The 20,459-nt window shown below is 36.4% G+C and overlaps 1 protein-coding gene across 1 annotated transcript; it reads right to left on the reverse strand.

Annotated features, from left to right (window-relative positions):
• Nucleotides 1–2,025: 2,025 nt before the first annotated feature.
• Nucleotides 2,026–10,741, reverse strand: LOC128222931 (uncharacterized). Its single transcript, XM_052932115.1, has 6 exons — nt 10,640–10,741; nt 9,388–9,478; nt 7,583–7,625; nt 6,099–6,251; nt 3,986–4,032; nt 2,026–2,123 (listed from the first exon to the last, which is right to left on the reverse strand). Exons 1-6 carry the CDS (start codon nt 10,678–10,680, stop codon nt 2,064–2,066), a joined length of 435 nt encoding a protein of 144 aa, XP_052788075.1. The 5' UTR covers nt 10,681–10,741; the 3' UTR covers nt 2,026–2,063.
• Nucleotides 10,742–20,459: the final 9,718 nt, after the last annotated feature.

Below are 20,459 nucleotides of genomic sequence, written 5' to 3' on the forward strand. Positions count from 1 at the left end.
GTACATAGTGCTAATTACAATGTTGGTGTTTAACTAGAGGAACCATGCCCGTGTGGACTGGCCGTATAGCCGGGAAAACTAGTTGATGTTATCATTGTATTCAGTGCTCTAATTCATCATACCTTTTGTAATTGTATGCATGGATACGATAAGAAACGGCTTTTGTAAAAACTTGTTCCAATAGTGTTCCTTTTTAAAACTATATGCTTTTATTTCCAGGTCACCAGCTCATTGTTATGTTTTGAGATGTTATGTACGTATGTGTGCTATTCATGTGGGAAAATAGCTTATTGAGCTAATGTTGCTTGTTATCATATACCCCACTTAATAATAAAGATTCTTGTATCGTGTATTTTGAGTTATTATGACGTCCTATGATGAACTGTGTCAATATGGCGTTTCATTATATATATGAAAATTGCTCAACGGCCAATTATGGACGGTTTATTTATAGATCACGTATCAAAATAAGTTACGGGGTAAGAAGGTTAAGCTCATAACCGATATGGTTGTCTTTGCTCGGAATATCCCATATCTGGTCGCCTAATAACCCCGTAATGTACATATCACGTCGAAAACCTGTTTACATTGATTAAGATGCCAACATTTTGGAAATGATTCATTTATTCACCGAAATCGAAAGAGACGCCAATTTGATAAGAAATAAAGTTAAGTGACCAAATATGGGTGAACCAGGTGACCAGTCCTTGACTAATGACCATTCATGGCGGGATGAAAAATGAATATGTTCTTGGCATGCAGTATGTCATAAATACTGTATTTCTGAATTCTGTGTCTTGATAAGTCAATAATTTATAGATACAAATGTACATATATATAGGATCTGCCATAGTCCGTATATAATAAACAAGTTAATTCAACGAGTTCAAGTGTTGATAGCGAATCCTTGGCCCTTTAACTAACATAGTTGCTGGATAAATTTAATAGAATCGTGTGTTTTGTGAGACTCATTTTATTACATGCTTTTCCCGTAACAAATAATACTTTTTTACTTATTTCACCTACGTTGATGAAAAACCGAATTTCACAAAGCAATGGACATTTCCGCAGTGCATGCATATATATATTGTGATCATTTGGAGTTTAACCGGTTTATTCCAATCTTTTATGCTTCATATGTATCGTTTTTGATATCAGACTTTTCTAAATGAATTTATTTTTTTATGCATGATAGATAATGAATCAGGATTTAATTCAATTCCGTATATAAATGTAAACAGATTTTAATGATACACTCAGTGGAGACCATGTTGGTTAAGGCTTGGCGGTTTGAGAAGGGTGCTTCACACTGCCCTTTTGGGTAGCTGTGTACTCTCCTGCCTATACAGAATTGGGTGTTTATGATAGTAATTTGTTTAAAGTAAGTATGTGTACACTTCACATCTATGGTTATGAACATATTCTGTTAAAATCATAACATTTATTCTAGTACAGCCAAATACAGTGTGCTTGTTTCTCCTTAAACACGCTGTCCTGTTTTTATGCCCCCACAAAGTGGCGGCATATAGGGTTGCCCTTGTCCGTACGTACGTCTGTCTGTCTGTACGTACGTACGTCCCGAAGATTGTTTCCGATCTAATTCTTGAAAACCGTTTGTCCAATCCTCACCAAACTTTAAACACATGTTTGTGACCATAATATCTTGATCAAGTTCGATATTCATGGAAATCGCTTTAGTCATTTAGGAGTTACGGCCCTTTTTTGCCAAAAATACTTCAAAAATATATGTTTCCAATCTAATTCTTGAAAAGTATGTGTCCAATTCTCACCAAACTTTACATACATGATTGTGACCATAATATCTTGATCAAGTTCGATAGCCATGGAAATCGCTTTTGTCATTTAGGAGTTACGGCCCTTTATTTAACCTCGGTCTGTTTCTTAAGCATTTTTTAAAATACTTCACCCTGATCTTTTTCGACATGCAATATACGTTACATCGCCTTAAATTCATTTTATTCCACCAGATGAAAGTTTTAAAAATATGCGAAATAAAACAGAGAGGACGATTATTCTCTTTTATTTCCTGATGTCAGCATACTTCAATGGTCGCAGTTTGCAGAATGACCATGTGTTCCGTGGCCGAACAGGCATTCAGCAAGCTACAAAAAGTAAATCACAATGTTAAATACCTATATTTTGATGGCATTTCATATAACCTTCATCGTCCCGTCCAAAGCTTCATCCAAAAGAGCTTTAAAGGGACTAGACACCAGATGGTTGAAAAATTGGCAAATACAGTATTTCCTCAACAGAATACTATAATTATCAATGCAAGCTAGTATGACGCCAATTATACATCATTTTACATAATTAATTTAAAATTTGGTTGCTGACACAGCTGAATTTACCCTTTTAAAAAGCGCATAAAGGTTAGTACCGATATATGCGATGTGATACATAAGTAAGGTTCAATGCGTTGTACACAACGCTATCAATTGTATGTAAGTGTTTCACAATTTCTTTCAGTTGTTTCATCTGGTGCCTAGACCCTTTATGGCTATTATACACGCTTGATTAACCCTTTGCATGCTGGGTAAATTGTCGTCTGCTCAAAAATGTTGTCTGGTTTATTCCAAATTTCTTTCAATTTACTTAAAACTTTGGGGATATATTGACTGAGTGTCAAACAGCTTGGAACCTGACCAGGCGCCGAGTTACTCGGCGTCTGGTCTGGTTCCAAGCTGTTTGCAAAGCCTTTAAAATCGCCATCAGCAGCTTAAGGATTGAGAACAGAATTATTGCCAATAAGAAGTGGTATCCAGTTCTCTTCAACGACGGAACACCGAGTTGTATCCAAACTTTGGATTATCTGTACACAGATTCCAAAGCGCTAACCATTTGGCTAACGATACATACTATATATAAATTTATAATAAATTTAATTATTACCAAACATCAGTAACTCTGTAACGTCGAGAGAGTTCTAAGCGGTGTGAAAAACATACACACTATAAAATGGACGATTGCTTTGTAATAGCAAATCGTGGCGGATCCGTGGTCTACTGGTAACACACTTGACTATCAATTCAGGTGTCGCAGGCTCGATTCCCCGTCGCATCACTAAAAATACTAATCGTCTTCCGGGGGGACGTTAAATGGGGGTCCCGTGTGACAGTGCTATACACTGGTGCACGTTAAAGAACCAGGGTTACATTATGTCTGTGCACTATGCTCCAAAAACCTAAAATGACTTACACTCTTAACGGAGCAATTGCCAAATGGGCAAAGCCCGAGTGCGAATATAAATAAGCTTACACACACACAAATTAACTGTTATTTACGTGGTAAACAAACCATTAGAATCTAAACAAAATTTGGAAAGAAACATGTGTCGTTAGCAATGTGATATATAAGTAAGGTTCAATGCGTTGTACATAACGCTATCAATTGTATGTAGGTGTTTCACAATTTTCTTTTTTCTTGCAGGTGTTTCATCTGATGCCTAGACTTTTAAGACTATTTTGATATGCTTGATTAAGAAACGCCATTTTGCCATTAATAGTTGGTATCCAGTTCTCTTTATCGACGGATCTCCAAGTTGGTATCAAACTTTGAATTACTTTAGTATCTGTACCCAGATTACAAAGTGCTAACCATTCGGTCACCGATACATACTAATGGTAAGTTTAGAATAAATCTACTTATTACCAAACATCAGGAACTTTGTAACGTCAAGAGTAGATAAGCAGTGTGAAAAACATACAGACTTTAAAATGGACAATTGTTTTGTAATAGCAGTGGTGTCTCCAGGATTTGACGTTATAGGGGGCGCAACTCTGAAGACATTGTGGCTATTTTTTTACCAAAATGATGCATTTTGGTGTAAGTATATACATTTGTTCTACCATATGAACATAAAAAGTTCATTTCGAGGGCGCCAACCCCCGCGTCCACCTGGTTCTGCCAATGAACAGATATTGTTGATACATGTACCACTACGAGATATGAACAAAGTACATACCGATATTGAGTAGTGCAAGTACTCGGTATCCGTCACCTGTCCGTCATCTAAACACAGAAACCAATGCATGATTATACTGTATCTACATTCAGTTCTTACATACATATATATATATACATATACAACAAGTAGCTAAATAACTCTAAAAATAGCTGAAAAACATTATGAACCACACTGGGGTCCGTTTCCTAGGCAGACACCAGAACTGTGTCCTTTTTGATGAGAGTCCATGAAAGTACCCCTGGTGGGGACCGAACTCACAACCTCTTGGGTGAGAGGCGGACACCTTAACCACTTGACCTTTCTCGCTCATATGTTTTGTTGAAACCGAAAAAGAACATACAAACAACGAAAAACAAGAAAGGATGAAAATATATCAGTTTAAGAACATTTGACCACTGACATAAATTTAATAGGCGTTTAATTAGGATTTAATTAGGGAAATTCAGAACATTTTTTTCTTTGTACACCCTTGTTATTCATAACCTATAATCATATAAAACAAAGAAAACGAAAGGGACAAACCCTGTAGCAGGGCAACGTCAGGCCAGGCAATGTCGTACTAGGCCGAACAATGAAAAAAAAACGAAAAAAGCAACGTCTAGGCAGTGTCAGACTAGGCCGTACAATGCGAAACAAGGCCGAAATTAGTCACATCCGGCCAGGCAATCTCGGACAAGATAGGACAAGGCCGAGCAATACGAAACAAGGCCGAAAATGGCCACCTCCGGCCAGGCAATGTCGGAGAAGGCCGAACAATGCGAAACAAGGCCGAAAATGGCCACATCCGGCCAGACAATGTTGGACAAGACTTAACAATGCGAAACAAGGCCGAAAATTGCCACATCCGGCCAGGCAATGTTGGACAAGACCTAACAATGCGAAACAAGTACGAAAATGGCTACATCCGGCCAGGCAATCTCGGGAAAGATTTGACATGTTCGAACAATGCCAGACAAGGCCTTAAAATCCAGCGAAAACTAAAGATGAAATTTTACTTTAAATATTTATTTTTTTCTTCAGATTCATCAAAGGGGTCACTCATACCAACTATCTAGCATAAAATAACAATGAATAACTGCACTTTAACAAAGTCAGAAAATCTCGAAATGCCTATATAGAGGAAAGTGTAACAACTTCAATTTCATCGAAATGTGATGAGTACGAAAAACATGCCAAGAAAAGCACCCAAACGAAAAGTTGCAACAAAAACCTGCAGCCAAGATGCAGATAAACCTTCAATCTTTCAATTGTAACCAGTATTTTCAACTGACCATGCATCTAGTTGAAGCAATTTGATCAAGTTTCTGAAAGTATCCAAAAGAAATCTCAACACAATGTTCCGATCCACAACTTTAAAAACCCAGAATCGTGATAGATATATGGTTTCTCTTAGGCACACGTGTTGAATTGAGTTAAACATGACAATTGTATTAAAAAACATTTTCCATCAGCCTATATTGTGCGCGTTTTATTGGATTGCTTAAAATACAAACCAATAAAAACATTTTATTTTCTGTGTCTTACAACACTGCGTTTAATAAGCAACATATGATTGGTTCAAAACTTATGTAGACACGTCGAAAAACACACCATTCGGAACTCCTCGGCCATTTTCCATCGGAAACAACCTCGAATGCATATGGACGGTTTACAATATCAGAAATCTTTACATTTAACTACGCTACAAGAAGATCGCGTAGTAATTTCAATTTAGCAGTTAACCTTTATGACTTTAGTCTTTGGAATCTTAATTATGTATGGAATTATATACACTTTAATGGAAATCCGTTAGAACTTAGTAATAGAAATTACACGTTAAAACAATAGTGTTGTTGTTGTTGTTGTTTTTAATTTTCACGAACTACTTCTAATGTGCCGAATGTGTTCCAAATGAAAACACACGTGTTCGTATATTATATGGTTTTACCCCGTTGGCTCGAACTCGCTGGGCTCGAATTCCTCGTTGCCTCGAACTTGATGTAAAGGACCGAGTTCTATATATTACTGAATGTTAGCATTCTCGCTTGGCTTGAAATATCTGAGAATCAACATTATTTCGCCGGTCCCTAGGACTTCGAGCTTACGGGATCGACTGTATTTGTTTACTTACGGTTTTTGTCGACCAGGTGCATGAACTGAAAGAGGAAGTTGTGAGGGAGAAGTCCATCTTTATCCGTGTCGTATACGTCGAAGTATTTCTGGGCGACTGCGGGATCCAAATGAAAGGTCTTGATGTATTCGTCAATGGACACCATCGTGTCATCTACAACAAAAAGGATTTTGTGTAAGAAATGCTTATACTTTAGTACTAGCATCAATGCCACGTGTCATTCTGATAATTGCTTCGATTTAGAATTAAGAAACTTCCATAAATAGCACCCGTCCTTTAAGTACTAGTTACCTTCTAAGCTACACTCTCACAGATTTACCGTTTTGAAAAGTTCTTTATTTCTTATCTTGGAATGAGCGAATTTATTCTTAAATGTCTGTAAAACAGTGATATATGACTGCTGACAAAATATCAGATCGTAGGCTTAAAGCGTTACTAACGCTTCATGCAAAATGAGCTTTTTGGCAGTTTTCCAAACAGTAAAGGTCTGATATGTTGTGAGTAATCTTATATGACTGAATTGAAGGCATTAATACGAAAATTAGCTGATTCTAAAATAAAAAAGAAAGGTCAAAGTTGTCAATCGGTGAGAGTGCAGCTTTAATGTCACTCGCCCTTTTGAAAATTGATTCGGATTTGGAAAAAATATATTACAAAGTTATTAACCAATAAATAATATTCTTGAACGATAAGATACATTGCCTAGATACAGAAAGTAACCGCTATGTGGTTTAATCTTAGTTTTTTTATCAATATTGAAATTAAATTGTTTATACGTAAAGAAAAGAGACAGAAATTTATATCGGATATTGTTCATAAAACGAACTTATTCCTGTGGTAGCTTCAGCGCTAGCGTTGGACCCAAGGGCCCGTGCCCCACCCCCAGTTGTGCACAAGGGCCCGTGCTCCAGCCCAAGTTATGCACTTGGGTCTGTGCCCGACCCCCAGTTGGACAGCTAATGGACCCTAAAGATTATTTTAACTTTAAATTGATACCTCAACAACTAAAACGCTGATAAATATAGATACATAGATGGTGTTTTCATAAGTATGTCAATTTGATAAGATGTATAAATGTCTAATTTCGCATTATTCAATTTTGTCAGAGTCAACGTTAACTAAACACTCGATATGTGTTACAGTTCAATTTTTGCGATCTACATAACAAGACAGCGGACGTACCTCGGCCGCGCTCTATTTTCTGTAGTTCGTCAAAATTGGACTCGATTGTCATTGGCCCCATCCTCGGCGCCCAGTGTTTTATAACCTATATAATTTATATAGGTTATAATGCACTGGGTGCCGAGGATGCATTGGCCCATACAAAACTGCAATCACCAATGGCGGTACAAGAAATACAGTTAAGGATGGACACTAACTGTTAAAGATTGAACGTTTTGACAACTTTTTTTTAATTTTTAATCTTGGAACGAGCCAATTTATGCGAAACATTTTTTTTAATGTATAATAAGTTTAATTCTTACTGTTTAGGTCTTCATACTGCCATCCTCTTTCCATCTCTGACATCTGTAATTATGAATTACATTGAAGGACAGCAATAACCAACAGTATAAGGGCGTTATGTAGGTAATAATTGATAAACTAGTTATGGTTTTATGTCAGTATCACAGCCGCGCGTGAAATTAATTTTAAGTGTTAAAAGTGAAATAGATTTTGAACTTACACCAAATTAAAACAATTTTTCTTCCTTTATTCTAAAATGTCAAATTAATTGGCTTTTATTAGAAAATCGTGTGAGTAATGTACAACGCCGTGATGATATTTAGGTGACGTTATTTCAAATGTTTTCAACTCGCCAAGCGTTACGTAAAAACTCGACAAGCGTTACGTAAAAACACAACAAGCCTCACATAAAAACTCAACAAGCGTTACATAAAAACGCGGCAATAGTTACGTAAACACTCGGCAAGCATTACGTTATAACAAGGCAAGCGTTAAATAAAAACTCGGCAAGCGTTGCATAAAAACACGGCAAGCGTTACATAAAAAACTCGGCAAGCGTTACATAAAAACTCGGCAAGCGTTACGTAAACACTCGGCAAGCGTTACGTTATAACTCGGCAGGCGTTACGTAAACACTCAGCAAGCGTTACGTAATAACTCGGCAGGCGTTACGTAAAAACTCGGAACAAACACAAAAAAATAGCTCAGGGAAAATAACAGACGTGAAATAACATGAAATTTCACTGAAAGGCATGAAAGAAAACACTTTGAACCATATAACTATTTTGAAATAAATTTATTATAATGGATATAATTTGGTCGAAGCCATAGTCTGGAATGTCAAATTCTCATAATACAATGAAATTTTGGGAAAAAAATATGAACAATAAATTTAGAGCGCCATGGCGCGAACGCCAACGCTCACGTGTTGTATTTGTTTTGTTGTTGTTTTCTTCAGTATAACAACCAGCATTGATAATTATAAAACACAAAGTTATTGTCCTTCCTAAGTTCGCATTGATTCTCTTAACAAATATTCATTTAATATTCAGGCTTAAAGCTGCACTCTCACAGATTGAACGTTTTGGCAACATTTTTATTTTTTGTCTTGGAACGAGCCGATTTTTTTTTTGCGAAAATGCATGGAAACCAGTTATATAAGACTGCTGACAAAAATAGATCGCAGATTTTTATATTCAAGTTCAAAAATCGATGTTTTATGCATTTTTATTCAACCGTTAGTAACGGTTTAAGCCATAACACATTAATTTTAGAACGGAAATATGAAAATCTGCGATCTGATCTTTTGTCAGCAATCTTTTAAATCATTGATTGGCAGATATTTACGCCAAAATTTGCTCATTCCAAAACAAAAATTAAAAAAAAATGTACGAACGGAAAATTTGTGAGAGTGCAGCTTTAAGTCGCTTATTTCAATAAGCCTAAAAACATACTAAAAATGGATTTTGATAAATGAGAAATACCTTATTGTCATTATTATTTAGAATATTCCTACATAATTTCTATTTAAACTCTTTAAAAAGAAAATAATACGCATTTTATAGAGCAACAAAAATAGTGAGATTAGCTTAATCCTGTTATAAGAGACTTAAGAAGTTTCGAGAAATTGGGGCCTGAACAGTTTTAAAGTTATAAGCAAGATTAACGTGTCTTAAAAACGTAACCGACGACGCCGACGACGACAATGATGCCAAGGCTATGGCAATTTCTTGATTGTTTTACTTCGTAATCAGACTTAAATCAGCTTACAATTAAGACTGTGAATCAAATACACATATCACTACTTATATAATTATGAAGATACCTGTATGATTCCGTCATGATTTGCATCAAGCAGCTTGATCCCTTGGTCAACCAACTCGACCAGTTGATGGTGACTGGGCAATGTTATCTGGCTGTGTGTGGATAACAAAATAGGAAGCCTTAAGGTTACATTCTACCATTAAAACATCTTGAACCTAAATGTAAAATATTTACGAGCGAATGCAGAAGCAAATTAGGGGGGGGGGGGTAGAAGTACTTCTAATAAGAATAGTGGCATGTTTTATTCACGTTGTATTCTTCATATAACAACATATTAACGATAATGTTACCAACAGTGTGTTTTGTATACAACGCAAGTACAATGACGTAATGGTGACGTCATTCCTTAACTGAACGCAGGGCAGGTAAGAGTTAATTCAGTGTATATGTGTGTATACCACGTGATAATTACATAAATGCTACGGAAGAAGGCAACATTAGCTTAAAATGAAGACTTAAATCAAGGATAATTTTCCTTTTGCTAAACCATTTTAAATGAAACAAAGCGAGGGCAGTCTATGCCGCTTAAAGAGCCTTGCCTTCGTGTTATTACCGGAGGTGATTACTTTCATCAAACACTTTGACAAACCTTCTTCCCAAATAATGTTTTGACAGTGCTCCGTCAGAGGGCCGTATTGTGCAAAGGTTTTTCGAAGTGTTTTAAGAAACTTAACTCTCAATCAAACTCTGGTAAAAGACCGAAGGCGGGTCTCCGTAAGCGGCGTAGACTGCGCTATGTTTATTTTTAAATGATTAAGAAATAGTGAAGTTATCAAAGTTATCTTTGTTTAAAATTTTCATTCGCAACAAAATGTTGCCTTCCGACGTCTATTTTATTTTATGACGCAATTTATCACGTGGTATACACACACTGTAACTCACTTCAGCGTTCGCCGGGTTAAAGTCCAAATACCAAAAGCTCCACCCTTCCATAAAATCTAAGGTTCTCTTCGTTGGATTAGGATCGACAGAACAAAATCGTGAATACCTCAGCCTTTTTAAGTCATTTCATGCAGATTATTGCTTTTTGAGCCCCGTACTGTACAGTTTATAATTGGAGCTTCGGTTTACGGTGACAATCGGTACATAAAGAACTGCGGTTCTACGTTTGTTTGAACCATAATAGCCAAAATAAAACTCTTTAGACATAAATTTAGATATGTATTTAACAAAACATTTAAGAACATTATATAATAAAATAACAGTTTAGTTAAAATGTGAAATCATTACTGAAGTAGAAATGTATGACTTACGCATGAACACACGCGAATGTTAATAAAATGTAGACAAACATTTTGCGAGGATTTATTTTGGATACTGTGCCTCCAGATATGAAGTCAAAGCTGAAATGAGTCTTATCTTTGCCCTGTCTGTTTTTATGTCTACTAATCGACGGATATATGCATAAAAAGTTCAAGTGTGTCTTAATGTTATACTACTTAGAGCCGTTTCACATTCACTCCTGTATTTTGCAAGAGATGATGTCCCAGTTTATAATAGATGTCACATGGTACTACCAGTCCTAATTTCAAAATGCATTTGCCGAGTTAAAGGGCTGTATCGCACCCCCAAAATTGTCCAATAAACTTTTGGTATGCATATAGGTGAGGGAGAATAAAGAAACACACACCAACATGCACAATTTCAGATTTAAAATAGCGAAATATGTCTTATGGGAGAACTCCCCAAACCCCGCTTCACTAACTCACACTTAAAGCATAGATGAGCTCCAAAGGTGTGGTCCCTTAAACGCCAAATCCTGCACCGCCCCTGAAATATTGTCTTACTTTCGTGGACTTTGTCACATGTCATGGCTAAATGAACGTTTGATGGTATGTTCTAGATTTCATTTTGCAAAATAAAAATTATATCTGTTATCGATGTATAATTGGTATTTAGTTCAAAGTTTATTAGACCCGAGGTTGTCCTGCAATCTGGTTGGTGCAAAGTGTTGTCTTGGATACAATCAAATACACAAAACAAAACCTTAATTTTGTGGAGAGAACACCACGGTCTGTTTTGAAGAAGAAAACAGAATGTTTGGGTCTTCAAATTTAATAGACTAGTAGAGAAATCGACCATATGTGGTTTAAGCCAAATCCATTGTTTCCATCGTCTAATTGTGTGTATGTGCGTGCGCGTGCGTGCGTGTCTGTGTGCGTGCGTGTGTGCGTGTGTGCTTTATCAAGGCTATGCATGACCAATTTGAGCTCACTGAACGGCTTAGTTGCAGTGCGCGTGCGTGCAAATGCTTTCATATTTCTGGAACATCTTAAATAGATTAAAGATACTTTGTGAATGAATCATGACATGTATGTTTTAAAGGTGCACTCTCACAGATTAACCAATTTTCCAACTTTTTTTTATTTTTTGTCTTGGAATTAGCAAATTCTTGCGTAAATATCTGCTAACCAGTGATGAAAGACTGCTGGCAAAATATCAGATCGCAGATTTTCATATTTCCATTCCAAATTTAATGTTTTATGGCTTAAACGGTTACTAACGGTTTAAGAAAAATGCATAAAACATCAATTTTGGGACGGAAATATGGAAAGCTGCGATGTGATCTTTTGTGTGCATTTTTTTATCACTAGTTTGCGAATATTTACGCAAAAATTTGCTCGTTTCAAGACAAAAAGTAAGTTGTCAAAACGTTCAATCTGTGAGAGTGCAGCTTTAATGAAAACAATAAACTAATTAGTTTCTAACTAGTCATCCGATTCACTCTCCTTGTGTCAGGTTTTAAGTTAATAAAGCCAATGAGGTTATATTCTAAGTCGGTTAAATGACTTGAAGTAAAATCTTAATGACTAAGTAGGGCTCGTTCGGTACGCTCACTCCGCCCATTCTAAATCATTTGTTTACTTCAGGTCATCTTACTTATACAAAAATACTACTTTGACTTAGTAGTTTCCCGCTTATTTGATCAAATCGTGGCCCATTAAAATTGCGTTTGATACTGTCTTGTTTTAGACAAAACGAAAAAGGCATACATGTTCCGTTTGAAGTAATTGTCTAATATATCAAACACTAACCAGTCAAAGAGTGATTGGCAGTAGGTTCACCAATGATAAGAAACTATTAGGTCATCGACAGTTTAGGTCGTAATTCATGACTTTCATATGTCGGCCGACATTCAGGTTACCAACTTTATTGAAAGATATGCGCACTTTTACTCCCAAATAAGATTTACCACAATTAATACAAATGTTTTAAAATACCAAAAAGGGTGAATAAAAGTCGAAAAGACTGGTTCCTATAAAAGACACCGACTTTATGAGGCGATAGTAGATCACAGTAATTATTTTAGCACTCACCAATCATTTAATAATTTTAGGTGTTCAGCTATCAAATTCACGGTTACAATCGTGTTATCAGTAATGTATAATGTGCATGTATTGATTTTGAAAAAGAGTGTCACTTTAAGTTTAAAGCCGCAGACACTCCTCAAGATGTTGAGCAAGTTTATAATGTAAATACTTTTGTATTATCTTTATCAAATGAATAAACTGCACTCACGAATTAACGAACCAATGCATTGTCTTACAAATAGGCTTTAATATAACTCTCTCATAACAATAATATATGATTATGTATTATGTTTCCGTCGTTTTTAAATGTTGGTCCTATATATGTGTATTTGGTTACCGGTATGCACACTGGAATAACCTGTGCAATCACGGGCTTAGGCCAACGGCGGGTCTTGTCTGTCCCATTGGGTGTATGTTGACACTGGTTGCGCAGCGTGATATTACGCGAACGTTGGGTCAACGGTAGAAGAATGCTGCTTGGTTTGTCAGTCTTATGATGCTCGGCGAACTGTGGGCCAACGTTTGGTCAACGGTAAAAGAGTTATATATGGTCTGGTGGCCTTATGGTCCTGGGCTAACGTTGGACAAACGTTGGATCAACGGTGGAAGGGTACTGTATGGTTAAGCGTCCGTATGATGTTGGCCAATAGTGGAGCAACGTTGGGATAACGGTAGAAGGGTATTGTTTGGTTTGAGGGTCCTATGTGCATTGGCCAACGGTAGGTCAACGTTGGGACAACGGTAGACGGGTACTGTATGGTTTGGCGGCCGTATGATGTTGGCCAATGGTGGAGCAACGTTGGGACAACGGTAGAAGGGTAATGTATGGTTTGAGGGTCCTATGGGCATTGACCAACGGTATGCCAAAGTTGGGACAGCGGTAGAAGGGTATTGTTTGGTTTGAGGGTCCTATGTGCATTGGCCAACGGTAGGTCAACGTTGGGACAACGGTAGACGGGTACTGTATGGTTTGGCGGCCGTATGATGTTGGCCAATGGTGGAGCAACGTTGGGACAACGGTAGAAGGGTAATGTATGGTTTGAGGGTCCTATGGGCATTGACCAACGGTATGCCAAAGTTGGGACAACGGTAGAAGGGTACTATATGGTTTGAGGGTCATATGGGCATTGACCAACGGTAGGCCAACTTTGGGACAACGGTAGAGGGGTACTGTTTGGTTTAAGGGTCCTGTGGGCATTGGCCAACGGTAGGCCAACGTTGGGACAACGGTAAAAGATTTTTGTTTGGTTTTAGGGTCATATAGGTATTGACCAACGGTATGTCAACGTTGGGACAATGGTAGAAAGGTACTGTTTGGTTTGAGGGTCCTGTGGACATTGACCAACGGTAGGCCAACGTTGGGACTATGGTAGAAGGGTACTGTGTGGTTTAAGGGTCATATGTTCATTGGCCAACGGTAGGCCAACGTTGGTACAATGGTAGAAGGGTACTGTTTGGTTTAAGGGTCATATGGGCATTGACCAACGGTAGGCCAACGTTGGTACAATGGTAGAAAGGTACTGTTTGGTTTGAGGGTCCTATTGGCTTTGGTCAATAGTAGTCCAACGTTGGGACAACGGTAGAAGTGTACTGTTTGGTTTAAGGGTCATATGTTCATTGGCCAACGGTAGGCCAACGTTGGGACAATGGTAGAAGGGTACTGTTTGGTTTAAGGGTCATATGTTCATTGGCCAACGGTAGGCCAACGTTGGGACAACGGTAGAAGGGTACAGTTTGGTTTAAGGGTCATATGTTCATTGACCAACGGTAGGCCAACGTTGGGACAATGGTAGAAGGGTACTGTTTGGTTTGAGGGTCCTATTGGCTTTGGTCAATAGTAGTCCAACGTTGGGACAACGGTAGAAGTGTACTGTTTGGTTTGAGGGTCATATGGGCATTGACCAACGGTAGGCCAACGTTGGGACAATGGTAGAAAGGTACTGTTTGGTTTGAGGGTCCTATTGGCTTTGGTCAATAGTAGTCCAACGTTGGGACAACGGTAGAAGTGTACTGTTTGGTTTGAGGGTCATATGGGCATTGACCAACGGTAGGCCAACGTTGGGACAACGGTAGAGGGGTACTGTTTGGTTTGAGGGTCATATGGGCATTGACCAACGGTAGGCCAACGTTGGGACAATGGTAGAAAGGTACTGTTTGGTTTGAGGGTCATATGGGCATTGACCAACGGTAGGCCAACGTTGGGACAACGGTAGAAGTGTACTGTTTGGTTTGAGGGTCTTATGGGCATTGACCAACGGTAGGCCAACGTTGGGACAACGGTAGAAGTGTACTGTTTGGTTTGAGGGTCATATGGGCATTGACCAACGGTAGGCCAACGTTGGGACAATGGTAGAAGGGTACTGTTTGGTTTGAGGGTCCTATTGGCTTTGGTCAATAGTAGTCCAACGTTGGGACAACGGTAGAAGTGTACTGTTTGGTTTGAGGGTCATATGGGCATTGACCAACGGTAGGCCAACGTTGGGACAACGGTAGAAGTTTACTGTTTGGTTTGAGGGTCCTATTGGCATTGGCCAATAGTGGGCCAACGTTGGAACAACGGTAAAAGTTTATTGTTTATTTGGATGTGGGCTACGTAAATATTATAAGTAAACAGCTTGTTATTTTAACATTTATTGATATGCCTTTGTCTACATGATTGTTCAATTTTGTTTAAGTATGTTATGTCTTTGAGAATCTTTGGTAAGGAGAAATATAAATTATGAAATTAATCTTATCGGGCTTTACAAAATTGGTTCTTCACCAAATTCAAGTATATACGATCTCACATCATATTGCAAAATTTAAAATGCATTTCTACGCTACATGCAATTAAAATGTTTATATAAAAACTAATTAATGGTAATTGCTTAAGATTAAAGAGAATTCCGTAGGATTTTTATAGAAACTGCACTGGTCAATATTGCACCGTTCTTGTTGCATTTGTGTCATAAAATACTTGGACTTGGTAATTTTCGTGTATCGTGGTATTATCACACACATTCATGGTCCTATCAAATATTCCTGGAAGTTCCTACAACCTTATATAAAGATATTTTCTGCTGGTGCTTTAAATAAACAAATGTTCTGTAATATAGGCACAAAACAACAGACAATGGCCGTTTACATCATTTGTACGTAGATTTCCAGAAGTATGGGACCAGTAAAGTTCTGAAACCAATGTTTTCCTGTGTGTCCTCTTGTGTAAAAGTTCCTTTTGTTGTCATGGATACCGTTGCTTGTTACATAGGTAAAAGACAAGGGGATATATAAAGTTTAACCATTTTGCACTATTTAGTTATCAAACCTTATAAGGTTAAATTGTGGTTCAAGCAGTTTTATAACTGCTGATGATCCTGGCAGTTCAACCAACAATTACCTTTCAGTTCAACTAATGTTAAACTTGCTTCTCAGGTACTAATGTCCAGTTTTGCAAGACGTTTCAGAAGTCGTTTGGCTTTTTTTCTGCTATAATTGTGTTATTTTAGTTTTTTGATAGTATATGTTCATATTATTTTATGGTTCGCTAGTATTGTGATAAAGTATAAACAACGCTAGTATTGTGATAAAGTATAAACAACCTATTAAAACAGTTAACCCTATGTTAACAATTTTTACATTTACAAAAATGTAGAAGTCCGTAGATGAAGCTGGCAGGATCTGTTGAGCAAAAAGAAATTTGCATGGTTTCAGGAGATTGACCCGGGAAGACTTACATGAAAAAAGTAAGGTTATTCATGTCATCATTCTGTAAGGTATCCAAGGCAATGCTACTTAAATGTAAAATCTGTACTAAGATGAAGTAGGCTGGATCAGTTGGGCAAACAAAATCTTGCATTGTTTAAGGATAATGTGAAAGACTTCCATTATTCATAAAAATACAAATTATATTAGGCCATTCATGTCATCTATAAGCTATGTATCTAGGGCATTGTAATTTAAAGTTAAAGTTTGTCAAACGTCTTATTTCTATTTATAGTTCTGGATATGCCTTGCTATTATGAGAGATTGGTGACTGTGATATATTTGTGTTTTTTTTTTGTTTAGAGACAGGCTCATTGAATGTTTTACTCAAACCTGACAAAATACTGTTAGTTATGCAAGTCGTATGACTTATTATAAGAACTTACTGAACATTAAAGGTATGAATCGAACACATAATATTTCGTATGCAAAATTCAGATGTTCAAAACTTCAGTTAAAAATTAAAAGGCATTTAAATAGTGAACTGTATGATCGACTGTGTATCTTTTGTTTATTAACTATGAACATTAAAGGATATGAATTGATAGGTATGTCAGTTACACATACTATTGCGTATGCAAAATTCGGATCTTCAAACCATAAGTTAAATATTAAAAATTGAAGGCATTTTAATAGTAAACTGCATGCTCGGCTGTGTATCTTTTTTTTATTAAACTATGATATTGCCGAAATTGATTGCTACCCTTTCCACTTTTTACTTTTAGGCGTAAAACTGTTTCCGGTTTCCCAACCTTCCCTATTGTTTGCCCTCCCCTCCCCCTTCTCATTTCCCTCCCCATGGAGTGTTTTCGGCTTTTTACAATACCAGCGATGCTAATACAGGCTATATCGATGTTCTAAAGCATTCAACCTATAGTTTGGGTAACAGAAAATTATCAAGAAAAAATGGCTTATAAAAAAATATTCCCCAAAAAAGATTGTCGGATCTACCTTACACTTACCTATTCTTTTTGGCATGAAACCGGAAACAAATATATTCATATAAATTGTATCAAAGGTTTGATACACGCAAAATAATACACATTTGTCCTAGTAATTAACATATGAGATAAAGGTCGAATACATACAATGATTGTAAATATTAGAAACAAGTAAGTAAGTTGTTTATTATTGAGATATTACAACAACTTACAGCATATTTAAAAAATGTTGTAGCCGACCCGATGGATCTTACAGTCACCAAAGTTGAGAAGATTTCGCATATATGATATATACATGATAATTATAACGTCGCATAAAAGACAATAACATAAAGACATAGTTTGTACAAATCATTACGTTCCAATGTTAACAAATTTGCCACTACAAATAAATAGTACTTCGTCTTCTCAAATATGCATTTACAGTAAGTCTACATTCTTTACGACGATATACTGTACATACAAGTGTTTAATTTACCATTCATATATTGGCCGAAAATCTCATGTTGTATTTCATCATTTACTTTGAAGTACAATAACTGCAAATCATTATAGATCGGATTCAAATAGGAAATGCTGTTCGTCTTCAGTGTGACCTAATTCACATAAACTGCATACTCTCTGATCTAATTGTTTTAAGTTCATACAACAGTGACCGTTCATTCTTTCCTAAGTTAAGAGTAATGTACTTCTCTTCCTAAAATGAACTTTTCAACTGTCTATTTGTCCTTAATTTTGCATCATGTGTCACCAATATCATAGTACCAATATATAAAGTTTTCATAAATAGCCATCCACATGATTGATTTAAAGTTTCCTCTCACAATGGGGTCGTGCTAAACTGCTGACCGATTAGCTGACCATATAGGAATAGAAGAGATTTGCTGACGAATTGCTGACCATATAAACAAAGAAGGATTTTTATTTTTTAAGTGTTTCTGTTTGTTATGTTTGTTTTCAGTGTTTTAAATGTTTTAATGTTATATGAAATAATTAATTGAATTGACGAATATTCTTTTTTGTTATTCCAAGAGCGTTTCGTTGCAGATAGATGTCTTTTTATCAGTAAAAGATAGAAAGAAAACTGTCTACATCCAGGCCACACCACGTGGAGGCGCTCTTACCATGGCCCATTTTTTTTTGAGTGAATGAGCTAGTGAGTAGTGAGTAGTGATTGATTGATTGATTGGTTGAGTGATTGTGTGAGTGAAAGAGTTATTGATAGTGAGTGATTGATTGAATGAGTGTGCTAGTGAATAAGTGAACGAAGCATATGTTACAGTGTGCTTGATGAATGAATAATGAAAGCTTCAGTTAAACAAGGACTGATTGATTGATTGATTGATTGATTGATTGATTGATTGATTGATTGATTGATTGATTGATTGATTGATTGATTGATTGATTGATTGATTGATTGATTGATTGATTGAACAATTTGGGCATATGAATTCAACATCTACATGTGATATATCGACTGGTGCTTTTACGCAATGTTTATGAAACCATTGGGAACACTTGTTACATTGTACTTGACCTAAGCATGCAGGTAAATTACACACACAATAATTTTCTATTGAAATGATTTTATTGTTTTTTCCGCCTTCCACTGATCGTTTTTGTTGTTATTGGGAATTCGGACATCTCTTGATTTTCTAAACAGAACAGTAAATGTTCTCTGAGCTTTAGTGAATTAAATATTAAATCAAAACAAGGCTTTTTTTGGAAACAGAAAGATGTAGCGTGTGCAATGGCATATAATCAACAGTCTACTGCATTGTCTTGTTTTTGAACAGTAGGTACGACGACATTAATACAATCTTCCGTTGCTCCATAAATTTGTGATAATTGTTTTTTAAGCCCATCTGGGACAATTCTTTCATTCGGCCGGTTGTTTCCTAAGCTATCGATGAGATATATCTTGTTGTTATGTTCCATGGATGTTACCCAATGGTCTTTGTGTGAAATTGGTCAGTAACTTTTCAATATCGAGTTTTCCTATACGTTACATTGGTCAGCTAAGAAATTGGTCAGTAACTTTCCAATATCGGGTTTCCTTATATGTTACATTGGTCAGCTAAGAATTTGGTCAGTAACTTTTCAATATCGAGTTTTCCTATACGTTACATTGGTCAACTAAGATTTAAGAATTCCTCTCTATCATTGAGTCATAGTTAGCGGCATATAAAATAAGTTAAAAAGACAACTATAAGTTTCAATGTTATAATAACAAAATCGATCTGATACAAGTCCGTAACTCGTATTACTTTTTCATTTATCAACAAATATCAGGACATAAATCGGGTTAAAGGTAAAAGTACTTGTCAATGACATGTTGCTTACATAACAAGCTTATTAAGTATTTAGTCAAAAATTAACAATGTATCATAGCCCATTTCCCTTATATGTTACATTGGTCAGCTAAGAATTTGGTCAGTAACTTTTTAATATCGGGTTTCCATATACATGTATGTTACATTGGTCAGCTAAGAAATTGGTCAGTAACTTTTCAATATCAAGTTTTCCTATACGTTACATTGGTCAGCACTATGCAGTAAACCGTGAAGTTGACTGACGCAAAACTGCACTAGACAAAATCCTTTAAATTTACAAATGGAATCACACTAATTACAGAAAAATAATGAAAAATACGGCGGGGGGGGGGGGCTTATTTACCCTCGCCATCGGGTTATACCCATTCGGCGAGCACGCTACGTTTTACAGTATTTCTACAGATTTAATAACATTTAAAACATCTCGTCTATAATCGTAGCGTGGGTGCTTTGGACTGTATATATATACATATTCCTACACAGTATGTATAAATCTCTGGTTAATAATCCAATATTTAAATAATATCTTAAAAATCTATCACATACGCATTAAAATCAAACACTTCAAATACATCATATACAAACATTTTAGGCTCAGCCTACATTTCAAAAAAGATGTCTAAATTTTAAAATTCTTTACAATAGTAAGTGTTTATATATACAACGTATCCTTGGCATTATAACAACTAGCTAGTGAGATTTTTTTTTTAAATGACAGATTTCTCACTAGTTAGTTTCCTAAACCAC

The sequence above is a fragment of the Mya arenaria genome, chromosome 17 (assembly GCF_026914265.1).
Source record: "Mya arenaria isolate MELC-2E11 chromosome 17, ASM2691426v1".
NCBI lineage: Eukaryota > Metazoa > Mollusca > Bivalvia > Myida > Myidae > Mya > Mya arenaria.